The sequence below is a fragment of the Procambarus clarkii genome, chromosome 20 (assembly GCF_040958095.1).
Source record: "Procambarus clarkii isolate CNS0578487 chromosome 20, FALCON_Pclarkii_2.0, whole genome shotgun sequence".
Lineage (NCBI taxonomy): Eukaryota > Metazoa > Arthropoda > Malacostraca > Decapoda > Cambaridae > Procambarus > Procambarus clarkii.
The window spans coordinates 20,802,618-20,820,924 of record NC_091169.1 but is presented as its reverse complement, the minus strand read 5'-3'; the positions used below and the strand labels follow the sequence as shown (position 1 = coordinate 20,820,924).

Below are 18,307 nucleotides of genomic sequence, written 5' to 3'. Positions count from 1 at the left end.
TCATTCACAAGAACCTTGAAATACAACCTGAAAAGCTATTCACTATCACAACACAATTTATTCTGTAACAGGAATATTTCTTGACATCACTCATTTGCTTTCAGTTATGATCGTGTAGCATTTCTGTCATTTCACTTTTAATTAACATGCTTTTAGCTTCATAGTAAATCCAGCACATCAAAATTACAACCTTTCTTAATCTGGCTTTGATATAAGAGATCAGAATACAAGTAGCTTGACCCACAAATGCTTCACAGGCAGAGTACTTAATCAAAACGTCTTTGTTTTAATATCCAAATGCACCCAATACTGAATACTGTATTACAGTATAATAATTTATATACTGTATATATATTGTGACATGAAGAAAAACTACAGATACTGAGTTACTGAGTAGTAGTAGAAGAGAAAAGAAAAATAAGAGAGGAGAAACAGAAGAGAAAGAAGAAAGATAAAGAGAAACTATTAGCTAATTATTTTTTCACATCAGAAACATTCCTGATATCAGAGATGCAAACAAATCTTGGCAACAATACTAATACTGTACACACAATCATCTGAATGGTAAAGATCAATACAAATGAAAACAAGTAACTGCAAAGTCAGCAATTGTATGGCCTCTGAGAACTGGTGAAGGTTACCAACACCACACCACCTTCCATGAAATGTTAAACAGTGTAATGCTTCATTTAAACTAAATACAGTAGTAGCGATTCAAGCTTTACAATTTTATAGACAGTACCAAGCTTTAAGGAGGCAAATAAATGTAATTTTGAAGGATATTTCTAAACTCTACCTGCTAACTTCCTGTATTTCCCAGTTACTAATTTACAGTTTGGTTTGTTCTTGACACACAATTGAGAATTCCGGGTTTGAATTTTGAGCAGGACAAATTGGGCACTTTTTCTATAACTTAAGGCCCTGTTCAACTAGCAATAAATTGGTATCCAGGAGTTAGTCTCAGCTTGTTGTGGGGTTAAATCGTGGAGAGGGTCAGTAATTTGACCTGGAGGGAGGGAGAGGGGACTTTATATAAGCCTAACATGCATACATACACTGGCTGCCTGTCCCTCGACAATGAATTAATTAATAATTATTCTACTGTGGCTTAAGTTTGTGTAAAAAAAAAAAGTAAGGTTTTTAATATAAAAGTTAAGAGTTACTTTAAGATAGAGCAACAACCTACTCAATTAGGTATGTCTTGATCAAGCCAATTAAGGAAGGTATATCAGTGTAGGGATACCACAGTTGCAGGAGCATGGTGACACGCTGGAAAGACTGAGCACTCATTCTTGACCAAAGTAATGGTGGTAAATCTCCATTAGAACTTTGCGAAAGCTGGGAATCTGGGATTCCCAGAGAATACACCACCAGCAGAATACTCTCCAGTGCTCATACCAGCAACATCTGCTCTCACACTACCCTGTGTGTTGGTCAATTTACGCCTGTTTGTACATATAGTAGTATTTTCAACACGAATTATTTTGATCTTTAATTAACGTAACATTAACGTGTTTGTTTGCTTTTCCTTTTTGCACTGTATTATTAAGCCAAGTCATAGAGGAACTATTTTTATTTCATGTAAATTGTTAAAGTTATTTTTGTCATAGTATTTAAATTTTTATTCTTTGTACTTTATCCTACAGCTACCACACAGTGAAGAGATTTACATAGCAGTTTTTTTTTACGTTGCTTTTACTTTTTTTGTTTAGTGTGCATGGCATTCCATCTGCCCTAATAGCCACTGCTCTATTAGTGACTTTACAATAACACTTAAAAGGTGATAAACATTAGAATGAAATTAATGTATTTTTGGGTTGATGCACAAATGTCCGTTATCTAGCTGTACATTGCCTTGACCAATGTCATCAGAGCTACCGTAATCAAATGATAAGGGGCTCCCTGACATTGATACTGCAGTGTAAATGGGAAAATTAGGAAATTATCCAGGAGTTGAGGGAGTGAAAGTGTTAATAATAAAGGTTTATGATACAAGGTATAAATTTAATAAACAAACCTGCACATATAAATGTTACAAGTGTTATGCAAACAGTACATACAAATGAATATGGTTTAGAAATTATAATTAATCATATGTACTTCCTAGTGAGAGAGAGAGTAATGGTTAGATTCCAGCCAGTCAAGACAATTAGCTGATGCAATTCTGCTATGTTTAGAGCTCCAAAACTAATGTCCTTAGTTCAGGCAGCTAGTCTTTAAACTACAATTTTGAAAACAGTTGTTTACAGAATGTTTTAAGAGGTTGACTGTGTACACTTGCCAATGATAGGTTTTGGACCTTGGAGGAAGTGAGAGAACAGTCCCCATATATCGACCTGGCAACATAGGTTTAGGGGTAGGAGTTTTCAGCCATCAGCCCTTTAAATCTTTAGTAATGTGTATGGATTTCAGAGAAGAGGATGTGCTAGTGAGTTGGTGCTATTTTTCCTGTTAGGTACTTTTCTTGTAGGTAGAGTGTAATGTCAGGCATTGCTACTAATTCAAACACACACACGGACTTAACTATTTAACAAAAAATTATTTTTTTTTATGTTTTTTCCCATCAAGAGTTAAAAGTTTTCATTATGTAGAAAATTAATTAATACAATACAGAATACCTCTTTTTAACACAGTACTAAGTAATGTATTTGTACCCAATTAACACAAGCTCAATATATTCAAGTATGATACTCTAGAGTAAAATACTGATAAACAGTAATGGAATTATCCAAGATACGGACTTTGGCATCTGGACATCTGATGTACACTCTAGATAAGATTAAGAACAGATTAATTATTTTTAATGGCCCACTTTGTTATACTAAAAATCAAATTTTGAATGTAATGAAATGCCCTTTACTAATGTACTAATTTGAGAAAAAATCATTATTAAAGTAGGGATGAACAAAGACATCCTGGTGAAGAATGTAGCATCTTTGAAGGTGGGCAGACGAGTTCAAGAACAGAAATTGGGAAGATTAAATGGGCAGATGGTGAAGTAGTTAGGTATATACTGTATAGCAAATAAGAAAAAATGAGACACTGAAGGTTAAAAATGAACGAATTTTGAAAAGTTAAAAAAAAAGTTTTAGAAATGTTAGGTGAAATATAGATGCTACCATGTCAAGTATTAGGCAAAGACAGGCTATGGCAGAGAAAGTAAATTTGGACATATGAAAGACTGCACCAAGCAGTCCCCGTGGCGTAGTGATAAAACATTCTCTCAGTGCTTCGCAAGCGATTTGACCTGGATTCGTATCCTGGCCGGGGAGGATTTACTTGGCACCAATCCTTAACTGTAGCCTCTGTTCACCCATCAGCGAATGGGTACCTGGTTGTTAAATGATTCGGTGACTCGTATTCTAGGGAAAATTAGGATTAAGGACTTGCCCAAAATACTATGCGTACTAGTTGCTGTACAAGAATGTAAGAACTCTTGTATATATATATAAAAAAAAAAAAAAAAAAGGTCACAAAGATAAGAAGAATACGAGGAGGAAATTGAACTGATCTAGGCCTATGCTTAATATGCCAAAGAAATTTAGTATGTAGTTAGGAAAGTCAGTTTACAGTGATCTGATCAGTAAGGACATCAGAAAGAAATTGTCAAATACATAAACTGATACAGTATACACTACATATACTGTAGAAGTCTATACAGTACTAGCAATTTTGCTTTGTTGTTTCTTGATATTTAGTACTACTGTATTTCAGATTGATTATGCCTCCGAAGTAAATAAGAAATGGTTATTTCCACTCAGACCTTCGCCTAAGACAGCTTAGGGAAGATGTCAAAGATTCCCAAAGATTGCCAGCTGCTGAAAATGTGTCAGCTCTAGACAAGGAGTAGACAGCCTTGAAGATGTCTTCCCTAAGCTTTCTTAGGCAAAAGTCAAAGCAAAGGTTTGAGGAGGAAGCCATTTCCTATACTTTTGAGGCATAAGGAATTTGACAATACCACTTACTACCTAGGAACAAAAATTTTACATTGAGTAATTATAGGATGTAAAGATGACAAATCATCAATGCCTCAACAATAGAAAATTTATCCAACTATAGAATAATCGGTGGAAATATTAATGGATTGAATCACCCATCGAGAATGAACCGTAAAAAATTATGACATCCCAAGAAATGCAAGAAAATCCAAGAAGATACCTATCAAAAGCGAGACTGAAAAGTTAAGAGAACATTAGATGAAAACAAAACGGTTCAACAAGGTAGAAATTATAAGGAAAAATTCTTTAAAAGGTGACAGCTAAGGGAGCCAGTGAAATGGAACATAAAAGTAAACTAATTACATTTATAGATAACCCAAAAAGGAGGAAACAATCAGGAACATTTTTTACATGTTACAAACATATATGGTGTGAATTTGAAAAAGAGCCAAGAGATATAATACAGCAAAAATTACCGAATGCTGTCGCACTGGCCAAAACAAAACTAGGACAAGAATTTTAAACAATATGGTAATTTCAAGGATACATTTAATTTTTATTGGACAAAAAAAGGAGGAAGGGGGGTAGGTAACAGTGTTGGCAACACATCACATACGCTAAAGTCCTTGGTATCTGGATAGTCACCAAAAAAGGCCTGCATTACTGCATAGAACAGTACTCAAAAAAAAAACACAACACACAATATGAGGCTGTCAAAATTCCAAAAGCATATTGAAACATGAAAAGTAGCTCGTAGAACCCTTTTACAATAAATATGATATACAAAATTTTTCTATGATTCTGTGCAAGTTCTTCACAATATTTGTTATCATTGAATTTAATCCCTTAGACAGCAGTTAACGTCAAGTGTTGATTAAGAGGGTAATGCGGTTGTCACAAAAAGATTTAAAGAGTTAGTGTTTGGATTTTACATGTATGAGGTAAAAATGGATATAATATTAGATCTATATGGATATTGTATAATGAACTTTACCTTGACCCATGAAAAAACTTCCTACTATTTCATGGTACAAATGCGGTTATGAAGAATGTTACCAGGAGAAAGCAATTATCATATGATTATTTAAACAATTATTATTTGGATTTTACATCAATGATGCAAATATGGATATAAAAGCTCTGGATATAAATAAAGAAAAAAGTGTAAAACAATAGTGAAACATCGGAGTATAAAACAGGAAGCGTCAGCAAAGTTGAGCACCAGGCGTTGACAAGTGCCAGACACCGCCTTGCAGGATACCTCCACCCAGTGAAACGATAAATATTCGCTCGCTTTCGCGTTTCTTACACTCTGCATACAAATTAATAATTTTATACCGAAAAATTATTTCTTGGAATTTTTAGATTTCTCGTGCATAGGCGAGTATGACCACTTCTCTATAGCCACTGTCTTAGGGTTAAGTAGAAAATGTGCCCAACTCTCCATCCCACCTGGGATTTGATCCCGGGTGTTGTGGGGTAATAGGGATTGCATCCTAGGGAGAGGTTACTAGGTAGATCTTGGGGAGGGGAGACTTAATATAAGCCTAATAGTAGTTATATATATATATAGGCCTCATATCCTAAAGAAATTTATTAATACTTGCAAAAATTACAGTGCACAAGTTACATGTCTACTGTGAACTATTGACAAGCATCTCAAGAGTTTAGTTGTGGTATATTTTGGTTCTCGTGCCACAACAACCTGACTTCCATAACAAAAGGCAACAAACTTGTGATTCCCTTCTCAAGATATGTTTTTTTTTATCGAGTCACAGAAATGTAAACATTGAGCATCAATTCATTTCAACTCCAAGGAGCCTACCTGCACCCTGGGGTCCAGCGCCTCTTCCTCGACGGAGGCCATGACTGCTACAGGTTAAACCTCCAGCGTAGTAATTAAGCAGCCATAGTGGCTAACTACCACCGGCTAAGCACCCGACGTAGTTTCACCCGGATGCACATTCTTACCCAACTAAACTTTGTTACACACAGAGCGTCGTTATCAATGACAATAGACGCCAGACTTAAATATTTCAAGAAACAATAAACTTCTTGTAGTAACAAAAGCAATATATTTTGGAAGATTTGATTCTTCATATAAACCTTTGCCGCCGCTATATTGATGGATTCACCTCCCAGCTGAGTCACACCACTAGATGATCTCCTTCAACCTCAAGGATTTTGTCATATATGGTTCTGTGCTCTTGTGTATTCCTCAAATGTATTAAAAAAAATTGTAACTGTAATAAGAAGAACCAAGGATAAATATAAAACATACGTCTAACTTTATTAACACCACATAACGACTGTAAGGCACTTAGTATATATGAGTTAGGGAAAACCATGAACCTACAGGCAACAGAAATAATAATTTATTTACTTAGGGGCTGATAAGATAAAGGTAATACTTTAATATAACAAATATTACACTGACTTAATATGTTTATTGTTGTGTCAACAATGTGGCATCACCCAGTGGCACAGACACCCACAAACCACCAGCTGGAATATCACCCACTCCACCAGATAACATTACAAAACCCAAAAATCAAACACTCCCCATAAGAACTGAACAATCCCTATATTTATTAAAATATGGCATAGGTGTAGGGTAAGGGTAGGGATGAAATAAGGCTGGGGAGAGAGTTGAAGTAATAGGTGGAGGGACGGGGCTGCCGCTCGTCACTTGTTAACATCCGGGGCTGCCAGGGTCGGCGCAGGCGCACAACTTGTGTTTCCTCAACCTTAATTTTGCCAGCAAATATTCTGCCTATTTTACTTGTGAGTATTTATTCCACGGCTGCTGTGGCTAATTCCCGAGCTCGCGGCTGCGTCGGCGGGTAGTATGAGCGCCGCGCTCTCGCTATAAATTACAAGCAGGCAGGTAATGTGAGGCTGGCTGACGTATAAAGGCAAATATGTTAGAACTGCTCAACTGTCTACTGACTCTCCGAGTCCTGTTTTGGGTCCGGTTCACCACTGTAAACTGGGGTAGGCGAGAGGAAAGTGGCCTGCCACGGGGGCCTCGGCCTGCACCAGGGCATGGCTTCCACCCGCAGAAATCCAGGCGGAAATACTGGTAGAGAAATGGACGGGAGAGTATTTTATATATGATCCTCCATCACTGAAGGTCACTTGGTAGGCTGGGTTCGTCCAACATATTAGGCAGAGGGTTTTTTTTTGTGTGTGTATTCTACCTCTCTCTCGTTAACTAAGTAGATCTTGGTCTCCATAAACCGCAAATGTAGTGTGGTGGTCTGCTAAACGAGACTGGTGCTGGGGAGAAGCTGGGTTTTAAATTGTATTGGTGGTGAAAGCCAGAGAAGTCCTGTTCTTGCTAATTGTTTATATCGCACCGTATTGCTCTTGTTAGGGCTCTCAGGTGTGTACACACCTGTCAGTGTGTACACTGGCACGGTACACACAAACTTGGCACTTGTAAGGTGGTGCATAAGGAGGCGTGGTGTGTGTGTAAAGCTTTCTAAAAGTGCCATCATGGCACAGTACATGTAGTTGGTGGTTATGACTCGACTGCTGTACTGTTATTTTAGGTCTAAATGTTTTGTTAATTGGTGTTACTTGGATAGAACATATGGAGGCAAGTGGAGAATTGTCTTCTGGCCTCTTCTCGTAATTTGGAAAGTGTCGAATATGAAGTGGTTTTGGTCTAACCAAATAATGGTTTGAATACGGGCAACCCGCCTGACCTATCTAGACTGTCTCGTTCGTCTGTGAAATGGTTATTAATATTGTGGTGCATTTTACTAAATCATTGGAAGTTGTGACTGTGGTCAATAGTGTGAAAATTGTGGCACTGTGATTTTTCTTTTAAAATGGCAGTACAGTATTTTTTTGTTAACTTCTTGGTGTGCTACATAATCATTCTAGCATTTGGCCCTGAGGTATTGGTAGCTAACATTAAAGAAATCTCTGCTGGTCAGTCGCTGTGCATAGTGGAAATGTTTGGAAGTGTATTTTAAATTTAATATTATATATTGTGTAATTTGGGTACTGTACAGTACATCAATATAAAATTAGATACATTTAACTTACCCATTTGGCTATGACACCCCAGAATCCTTTAGTCCCCATCAAGGGGTGGGAATGTAAATAATGGAAATCAATATTTGTACAGAATTTTTTAATTCTGTTTTCCATTTAGTTTCCATTTAGAAAATGACATGCACTTTACATAAATACCGTACAGTATTGCAAAATTAATAGTATAAATTGTACAGGGATGTTCTGTAAAGTGACAGTTAAATGGAAGCTGTAGATGCAAAATCTAGATAACTAGCAAATCATTGTTGTCCAGAAATTTGTCACAAACCAAGCTTTTGGACAACCAGGTTCTATTCTCCAGTGTGACATGTTCATTTGTAAGGTAATTTTGCTAGTATAGCCATGTAAATAATGGACAACTATACTATTATAACTCCTTCATTTCCTAATTCGTACAAGATAAATAAGTAACCCAACCTAATCACTTAGTCTGGATGGTAGTGTGTGAAAGTCTTGCTTCTTGCAGGTCGGTGTTTAATCTTCGACCATCCAAGCGGTTTGGCACCATCCTTTCCCTCCGTCCTATCCCAAATCCTTTTCCTTGTATCCCTCCCAAGTGTTGTATACAGTACTTGTAATGGCTTGGTACTTTCTCCTGATAATTACTTTACCTTACTCCTAAAAATAACTGACCTACGTGCGGCTTTGTAGGCATTTAGGGGGCTAGTTTCTCGGATACCACAGTGTGTTGAGACTTTATAATGTGGAACACAATAACAGTATACGTCTAATCTTTAGTGGTGGTTTCATGTTTGGTTACACTTTTTCTCCTCCTGTTCTTCTGGAGATTTGAACAGATTCACTTTTTGGCGTTCAGTGTATTTAGCGACTTATTTCTCAAGAAGCAATGACAATTTAGCAGGCGATGAGTCACAATAATGTGGCTAAAGTAGGTTGACCAGACCACACACTAGGAAGGTGAATGGACAACGACATTTCGATCCGTCCTGGACCATTCTCAAGACAATCGATTTCAGAATGGCCCAGGATGGATCGAAACATCATCGTCCCTTCACCTTCTAGTGTGTGGTCTAGTCAATCAATGACCATTTAGGTTTTGTATTAATGTGCAAGATAGTGTGTTGTTTGGAGTGTCAGGTAGTGTGTTTAATCTGGCAAAACTGTACTTGGTTACAGATGTCTTATTTTACCATAATGCCTATTTCTACCTAGGTTGTATACTACAGTGTCATCCTGTTATTTAATGATTGTACATCTACCAAAACAAACATCCTTATAACTTTCATAACTATCCGATTCATGGAAATGCTGTTATTGATATATTGAAACTTATTCTAACAGGTTTCTATAAGATTCCTTCTTTTTTAAACAGTTTTTGAACTATATTCTACAAGTTGTTACCATTTGTTCTGGTTTCATTCTGTTCTGGTGCAGGCACTGTACATTTCTTTATGCACTAATGTCTGGAGACTAGCAATTTTACCTTGCCATACTGCAGCAGTGTAATGATATATATACAATACAATTATGAAGTTAAAGTAAATTGAGAATCTGTATTTTGTCAAGAAAAGATAATTATACAGAGGTCCCAGAGTAAACTTTGAACTAAGTTTAACTAAACAGGTGTGACATAAATATCAGTGCGCCACGCCCACATCCATAATTTATCTATCAAGGTTTGCATCCACAAAATAAAGCAGTCATGGGTGTTACCCTCTGCCTTATGTTCTTGCCCTTTGCTCCCTCATAAATATCGAACCTTTCTATAGTACAAGTATTTAGAATAAACACTAGATTAAATTGTACCTTTCTTGAAGATATGCAACATCGGACACGTTAATACACGCTCATGATAAAGTGCAGATGAGACAGATGAGCACCAGTTGAGATACTGTACAATAGCTTAATGATTTTCATTCTTATCCTTTCAGCAAATGGGTTATATTTTCTTAATCTAAAACTGCATATAATTGGAATGTAAATATCAGTATATGCAGCCATTCAATACTGTATTATTTTAATGCAGACTGTCATTTATCTCGAACGTAATTTATTCAAATTAAAATTGTTTTAATGTTTGGGTTTGATGAGATACCCCAGATAATAGGGTACTCAAGATAAAATAATTTCACTGCTGTCAGCTAACTCTTGCCTACTCCATATGACTTTTAGACCTTCCATGGTTCTTCCTGAGTAATCCAATCATAGGCTTTTTCCAAATTGATAAGGGCAACACAAGTCTTTCTCCCCCTTTGCTAGCAACTTTTCGGGAAATATTATAAAGGTCCAAATCGGTTTTATAAGGTCTCTCCCCATCCGAAATGCAACCTGTACCTTACCTAGTCTATATTCTAGTACTGCACACTTTAAATACCCTTGCATGCATTTGCTGTGATGCTAAGTAAACTAATTCACCTTATTTCCAGTTTACTACATTTTTCCCTTGTCCAAGTGCCACAATGACCTTAGTATTATCACTTGGCACCCTGACTTCCTGCCATACTATTTGACATTTAACACTTAACCTCTTCACCCTCATACCTTGAACATACAGTTGTTCTATGTATTCCAAGAATGTGTGTTTTTCCTTTTTAACCAACTCATGGCTTCTCTAATTTAACCCCATATTAATGCTTGTCTGTTCCATTGGCCATTCACCAATTATGCTCATTCTAACACATGTTCATATGTTCCAAGTACGCTGTCAGTAAAATAGTTAAAATTTAATTTTGATATGGGAGAAAACATGGAATTTACTCAACTTTCTATTTCAGTATTATATTCCCAGGAATTTTTTAATAGCTTTTGGCATTTTTCAGTTGTCGTACCCCCCTCTTTCCTTCCTTTCTTTCTCGCCAACCTGCGACACAAATGTTTTTACAACAGTACTCTCATTCCTAATATACAGTACATTCATTTTACATTCACATTGTCAAATATTGTATCAAATATTTCTTGAATTTGTTCTTTGACTTTCTCCAACTTTCCCTGCATTTAAACACTAATGTACAGTACTAATCCGATTAGAATACCTGCCACCCACTTCAGTTTTTATAGTACTTAATCTTATCCTATGAACATTCCTTGCATGACCGTTCTATCTTTCACACTACTGTCTATGCTCGAAAATTCTAGTTACTGTATATTGGATCCTCTCCCATTAGAGTTATCCAAATTCTTACCTGGAAAGTCCAAAAATTAACATTGTATGTATTCTAGTTTTCATTTGCAGAAATATCAGTAATCTGAATTTTTATTATAAATGAGCAGTCAAGAACTCTAACTTATTTGGATTACCCAAAGATTCAGGTTATCAGAATTCAGATTATTGAGCTCTTAAAGTACAGTACTGTACTTTTGCATCTTCTATTCACATTATTTGCTCAATTTCTTTCTCTTTGCTTGACCTCCGTGTATACTCGCGTACAGACCTAGGCTGTCAATCAGGGTTAAGGTGGCCCCCAGCATATTTTAGTTAACCATGTGGTCAGTAATGCATCACCAGACTAGATTGGTGTAATTTTATAATGTCTAAAATCATGCCAAAGGTTTTCACAAAATTAATTAATTGCTTTTTCTTTATTCTAGTTAGATCATCATGATTTTAGGGTATCTAGGATTGTTAGTTTTACTCTTAAATGTAAAGTGGGGACACCACTTCCATGCATCCCCCAACATTTTTAATGCAACATGTGACTTTGGGTGATAAGTGGTGGTTTTTGCTGTTCAATACAATCTTGGTTACAGCAGTTGGATGTTAGGAAAAGTATGATGTCATGATAGGTTGAGACAAGGAGGCTTGTGTGCTACTGCTGGCATCGGTACTGCTGGCAGAGTTAGGCGCAAGATGTAGTGCTATAGGTGGCCGGAGATAGAGCTTGTGTGAGTCCCGGAGCCAAGAGCAGAAAGCTCAGATGCAGGGTGAGAGCAGAGAGTTCTAATGTGGCCAGGAGTGGCTGTTAAATAGCGAGGTTTGTAACGTCTTGTGAGAGCTGGAACTCGACTGAAAATGCTGTCGTCTGTATCCACATGACCATGTGTTGAGAACAATCTGTTGTTCACCAATTAACCTAGTGGGGAAACTCGCTGGTTACTTTTGGCTGTCCTAAGTGATTCTTGAAAACATTGGATTATGCATTAATATAATTATAGATACCATTAATGGTTAGTGAATAGATTGCAGGTGTCATTAGTGATTATGGGAATAAGTAGCTGACTGATATGGTATGCTAGTTACTTTGTGCATATTTGTGCATATTAATATTACATTCCCAAATGGCTACTCATTTGTAAAATATGCATTTTCTTTCATGTTTTCCAGGCCTTCCACTCTACTCCCTGTAATTGACAGACACGTTCCTACAGCAGTATAACAATACCGGTATCATCACGACCAATTTTCATTCGCCCGTAATCGGCAACAACTACCTGTTTTAAGAGGTATTTCTGACTAAATTTCTGTTCTTTAAACATTCAAATATTACTATGACCAACGTGACACCTTGGCGTCATATTTATGGGAAGTTACTGTCCTCGGCTCCCTCTGTGTTGAGTAGTGCATTACCGTTCTTTGACATAAACAGTACAATAATTTAATGTGAATAATAAATATCCATATGTTATTCAACACCTAGAACTTGTGCCAGTGCATTCCTTGAGACCTCTCTTGATATCAAATGGGTTGGCTCCCAAATCTAAATGTGTGCAAATCCTTTGGAAAAGCCATTTAAAAGCATATTGTACCAAGCCATCATGGTAACTTCCACATTGCCTTTTCACATTCCATAAGTTAGGTATAAAAATGTTTAAATGTGTTCCAACTGCACCTAGTGGCAGTTAGGGGTAGTGGTCAGAATAAGCTATCTTGGTTATTTTGGACTAGACTGAGTACTGTAATGTATTCTGTCTTCTCCTTGCACCAGCATTACCTGATAGATTTGAAAAGATCCCCATTCCAGGTTGGAATATCAATCTACTGTAACTGTGTAATCCTGTCCATGGGGGACAGGAGGACTTTGCCTAAGAGACCAATTGAGTGGTTCAGAAATTCAGATTTAAGACCCTGAGAGACTTTAATACTATATATTGGTTGCCTTGAGATAGACGACATAATAGATTCACTTTTCTTTAGATTGATTTCTTTTGTACTGTATTTTAAATATTGGACAAAGATTTAATAGATATACCAATGAAAAGAATAATTGAATTGTCCCTCGTAATTCCTTATAAATGTAAGAGATTAAGGCATAGTAATCGCATTTTTTAAGTTGAGACGATGAATTTTGCTGTAAACACACTATTTAATTGTGCATTTCTTCTTTCAGGTGATTCACTATCGGATTTAGGATCACCAAAAAATGTCGGTGCTAAACTTAAGCGAGGATATGGTGGAATGTCCACTATGTATGGAGCCATTGGAAATGGACGACCTAAATTTCTTCCCGTGTACATGTGGTTATCAAATATGTCGATTCTGTTGGCATCGGATTCGTACAGATGAGAATGGTCTTTGCCCAGCATGTCGGAAGGCTTACCCTGAAAACCCTGCTGATTTCAAGCCTTTATCGCATGAAGAGTATGTATTTTGAGTTTAGTGCGAATTGATTTGAAAAGTTTCTCTTATTAGATAGTTCAAATGTATAATTCAAAGGTATACTGTAATTTGTAATGCCAGCCACAGGAAAAAAATTTCTGGTTATAGCAAACATTGTACTGTAGTTCTTTAATTTTATTTGTGGATTAGTTTGTGCACATGTACCATAATTACCTAAGCTAGGATTAAAGTCAGAGAGTTGCTCAGCATGCAGGAACTGCAGTGAAAAAAAAGCCATTTGAACCTTAGAAATTATCAAAAGAACCTTTTTGACTTCAAAGCAAAGTGGTTATTAAGCTGCAGCTGTAAAAGTGTCTGGTGCACCCCCATTTGGATTAATGTATCCAAGACAGATACCACGCGTCTAGCTCTCGTCCTGTAATTACACCCAGGCAATCACACATACAAACATAGCTTAGGATTAATTCATCATTATCTAGGTGGTAGGGGGGAGAAGAATAACTAGTAGTGTCCCAGGTATTTTAAAAATAAGATGGTTATAGAAGGTGGAGCAACGAATCTCTGGAAAAGGATAAACAAATTTGGGGAAATCTATAGGAAGACTTTATCAAACTGAAGCAGATGAATCAAAACAAACAAAATGGCCATGGATACTGACTTACAAGCATGCAAGACAAATTTCATGGGATTTTCCGAGGAAATGATAAGAAATGGTTTTATGGGCACGTTAGTGAAAATTGAGGATTTGATAAATATTTATGAAGAAAACTTCATAAGTTTGATAGAAGCGTTTCCCAGCAGCAGGATGAAATTAGCAGCATGATTGGCAAAGTGAAGAGACAGGAATAAAAAGTCAAACAACTTGAAGAAAATGAAGTAAAGAAATTGAAAATGGTTGAATTTGAAGACATAAGAAAGATGCATATGGTTAGGAACTTGGAGAACCCCTAAAGGCTAGAAAAAATATGGAATTAGGTAAGGATAGCCTAAGGGGAAACAACTTGGACAACTCAAGTAGAAGATACCCAAGGATTGGAAAAGTACAAAGGGGAAATGAAAGAAACGTATGTACAAGTTGTAAGAGAAAAAGGAGGAATCAACGTAATATTTTGGAAAGTCAAAAGTATAAATGTGGAGCAAGAATCATGCATCAGGCAAGCGATTAGGAAAAACTTGTCACAAGCAATAAATTGGTACAAAATATTGTACATGCAAGTCTATAATAATTTTTGAGTGTTTGGAAAAGATAACATGCATGGTGGACAGAGCAGCAGCAGCAGCGGAAGAGATAAAAAGAGAAAATAGTAGATTTAGGATAAGGCCTCCCATCAAAGGAAAATAAAAGATTTTAAGATAGACAAAGATAAGAATTGCCCCCTAAGGGTGACATGGTGACAGAAGTGTTTGGGAATGCCAGAAAATTAAAAATGACGAAGGCAATAATGGTCATTAAGACGAGACCTTTCAGAGGACGAATGAAAGATAAAACTAAATCTTGCTGAAGCAAGACATCTAAATGAGGGTTGGAATGAGGAAGAAATATTCATTTTATCTACAAAGTGATAGGAATCGACAAGCCTGTAAAATGGTACAAAAAAAAAAAAAAAAAAACTAAATCATTAGAGCAAGGAAGAGTAAAGGGAAAAAAAAGGGGGAGGATGGATTGGAAACATGTTCCTAAAAAAAATCATACTGTAAATACAGTAGTAACACAGATGGAATGAGATTAAACATACTGGAGCAAAACTATATAATACAGCTTAAGATGCCAGAGATCGTCATACCAACAGACGAAACTCAAGGGTAATATTTTAAATGAGGATATGTTTCCAAAGGGCTACTAAATCTGGAAACATGACAAAATTTGAAAAGATGGAAGAGTTGCCCTTCTGGTGAAAGAACACCTGAAAGAGAATTAATAATTGACAACCCGTGAGAAGTTGACAAATTGGCTCTGGAAATTTAAAATGAGACTGATACAAAATAAATGTCTATGGGGTAGGGGGGAATTGTGTGGGTGTGAGAGATACACGGCAGGCTGTTGATTGGAGGGTGGGGAAGGCGTTTACTCGTGAGGCCAATTACAAAATGGGAGACCCACCTATATAGTGCACATGTATTGTATTTTCATTTATTTATTCAGGTAATTATACCACTTCACTCTTCAACAACAGTGTAACTTTGACAAGCAGGATAACTCCTTCATTCAAGGTAAATAATGTTTTTTATGTCCCCAAAAATATTGGTTTTGTAAGGATTATTGGAAGCCTATGAACACGTCTCCCACCTATAGCATTGCGCCCATGGAAAATCTTGATCCACATTCCAAACAACTGCTTTACGGTTTCGGAACGTAACTCGTTCGTAATTGGGGAACTACCGGTTCCTTTTTGGACAAAGGAACAAGCTTGATATATAAAAAGCTCATTTCCTCAGTTCACTTGTAAAGATAATGATTGTGGTTTATTGCACTTAAATTTGAATTTAAAAATACAATTATAACTAGTATTTCCCTTTGATTGCAGTCTCCAGCGAATAAAGCAGGAAAAGCGTCAGAAGGATGCACAACGTAAACAAAAGGTGACGGAGAACCGGAAGCATCTGGCCAACGTACGGGTTGTGCAGAAGAATCTTGTTTTTGTAGTTGGCCTTTCTACGCGGTTAGCTGATGCAGAGGTGAGCTTTTTTTTTTTTTTTTTTTTTTTTTTTAATAGGTATTGTGATTGGAAAAACTATATACATTATTAAGTATTTGATGTAATTTACATATATAACTGTTAATCTACTCTCAAAATACACAAATAACCATTTTATTGTCAACTTCTTATCCAATAGTAATGAAGATTTAATGCTGGTTCTCCCAGCAGATGCACTAAAAAAAAAAAAATTGCTGGAATTTTGAGATGGACAACATTTTAGCATCATTGGAAAGTTAACTGGGGAAGTACAGATACATTTTGGCGTCGGTGGAATGCTAATGTGTTTTAAAAGAACATTTTAATTTTTATAATTTCTTTTTTCCTTTCTGAGGTAATGCAACTGAAAATCTCTTATCTTTTCAGACGTTAAAGAAGCCAGAATACTTTGGAAAATTTGGAAAAATTCATAAAGTAGTTATAAATCACAGCACTAGTTATGCTGGGTCTCAGGTGAGTAACTCAAATTGGTGTTTTTTAGCCGACTGTAATTCTGGTGCAGAGCTATGGACAATAAATATTGTGGAAGCCTTTAATGAATGTCTGTTTATAATTTTTTATAGGTAATGTAATGTTGACAAAAGCTAGCATAGTTTTTAATTCCTCAAGATGTATAGGTGTGCTTTGTACACAAACATGTTAAATGTATTGGCAGGGGCCAAGTGCATCAGCGTACGTGACCTATCAGAGAGCGGAGGATGCGCTTCGAGCCATTCAGGCAGTAAACAACATTCATGTAGACGGGCGGACGTTGAAGGCCTCCTTGGGGACCACAAAGTACTGCTCCCACTTCATGAAAAACCAGCAGTGCCCCAAACCTGATTGCATGTATCTTCACGAATTAGGTACTGTGAAAAAGAATTTATTTCTTGAGGGAAAAAATCATAGTAATTGACACCAGCCAACAAATCCAAAAAAAGAGATTAGTTTTTGTCCATCCTGGACCATTAAGTAGTGTAATGGCCCGGGATGGACTGAAATGTTGTCAGTTCTTTTGTCAGGTTTGTGGGTTGGTGTCTAATTTTCAGCTATGTTATTGTGACATTGCCTGCATACAGTAATAGGTTAAAACCCTCAGTATATACCATTATAGATTTAAATACGAAGGTGATAGTAATCTAAAGTAATAACCAACTGCATGTTCTTCCATGATTTTGGCACAGTAGTAATAATTGGATAGAAAAGTAATTGTGTTCATGGCAGTATAAAAAGTAACCTGATAACTAATTAAAATAAGCTTGATTTTAAGATAATTTAAATATTTACTGTTAATTTAGTAATTGGTACAGAGTACTTCCATTCAAACGTAACTTAGAGACCAACTTTCCCCGGCCCACCTGACATTTCTTTGCAGCTGGCATCAGTTTCTCAACCACATTTGTTGGTTTTTATTAAACATTAAGGCATATATTTATCAATGTTTAACACATTAAAATGTTATACAGCTGTATAATTAAAATACTGTACCTTTTTTTCTGGGTTTTTGTAGTGAAACTACATTTGTCTTGACCTATGGGCAAAGTTAAGTGTCCCTGTGAAAAAACTTTATTCACATTCATGCTTTATATATTATGTACATTATTGTATTAAAATTCCTACTCTTTATACTAAAATCTTCCATAAAGAATGAATGTCAACTTAAAAGCTTAGACTGAAGTTACTGACCTCTTCTGTATTGTACACTTTTGAGTTTAATCGATGTTGTGGGTGCCAGAGGCTGATCTATGGCTGGGTCCTGCACTGGAGTCTTCACTCTGTTCAAGTCTTGGCTCAAAACTGATCTACAGTATAGGGATTTGCCTTTGATTATCTTGCCTGTTCCTGGGAAACCTCTTTCTGCAAGCATTGAGTAGATAAATATTGCTATTATTTGTATTAGTTCATTAAATCATTTATGCCACCAGTTCTGTTGATTAGGAACTGTTTTCTTTAGCTAGACATCATATCTCGCTCCCATCCTCCTCCGTATGACCCGAAACAGTTTCCTCCGCTGTTGTCATCCCATAACCTGGATCATTGGCATCACACACTAAACAATTGTATAAATTTTTCAGGTTGACATCTTTGCCAGTCATTTTGACCATCCCATGGAT

At 36.5% G+C, this 18,307-nt stretch overlaps 2 protein-coding genes across 12 annotated transcripts in view; one reads left to right on the top strand and one right to left on the bottom strand.

The window, feature by feature from the left end:
• Positions 1–5,997, bottom strand: part of LOC123755381 (SH3 domain-binding protein 5 homolog) — a 29,259-nt gene extending 23,262 nt beyond the window's left edge. Inside the window, 1 exon segment of the mRNA XM_045737954.2 lies at positions 5,764–5,997. Within this exon segment, the coding sequence (XP_045593910.2) occupies positions 5,764–5,805 (42 nt within the window). The 5' untranslated portion in view covers positions 5,806–5,997.
• Positions 5,998–6,567: 570 nt separating this feature from the next.
• Positions 6,568–18,307, top strand: part of Cnot4 (CCR4-NOT transcription complex subunit 4) — a 41,973-nt gene continuing 30,233 nt past the window's right edge. For 5 of the 11 annotated variants that reach the window (XR_011229181.1, XR_011229180.1, XR_011229179.1 and 2 more), the window contains exons 1-6: positions 6,669–6,825; positions 12,286–12,404; positions 13,289–13,539; positions 16,044–16,194; positions 16,581–16,667; positions 16,870–17,059. Coding sequence is in view for 8 of the 11 variants with exons in the window: in XM_069327653.1 (XP_069183754.1) it covers positions 13,322–13,539; positions 16,044–16,194; positions 16,581–16,667; positions 16,870–17,059 (646 nt within the window). In the remaining 3 variants the exon portion in view is untranslated. Of the gene's footprint in view, positions 6,826–6,876; positions 7,080–12,285; positions 12,405–13,288; positions 13,540–16,043; positions 16,195–16,580; positions 16,668–16,869; positions 17,060–18,307 lie in introns of those variants that run through there. The other 6 variants (XM_045737952.2, XM_045737947.2, XM_069327651.1 and 3 more) reach the window with 5 other exon arrangements.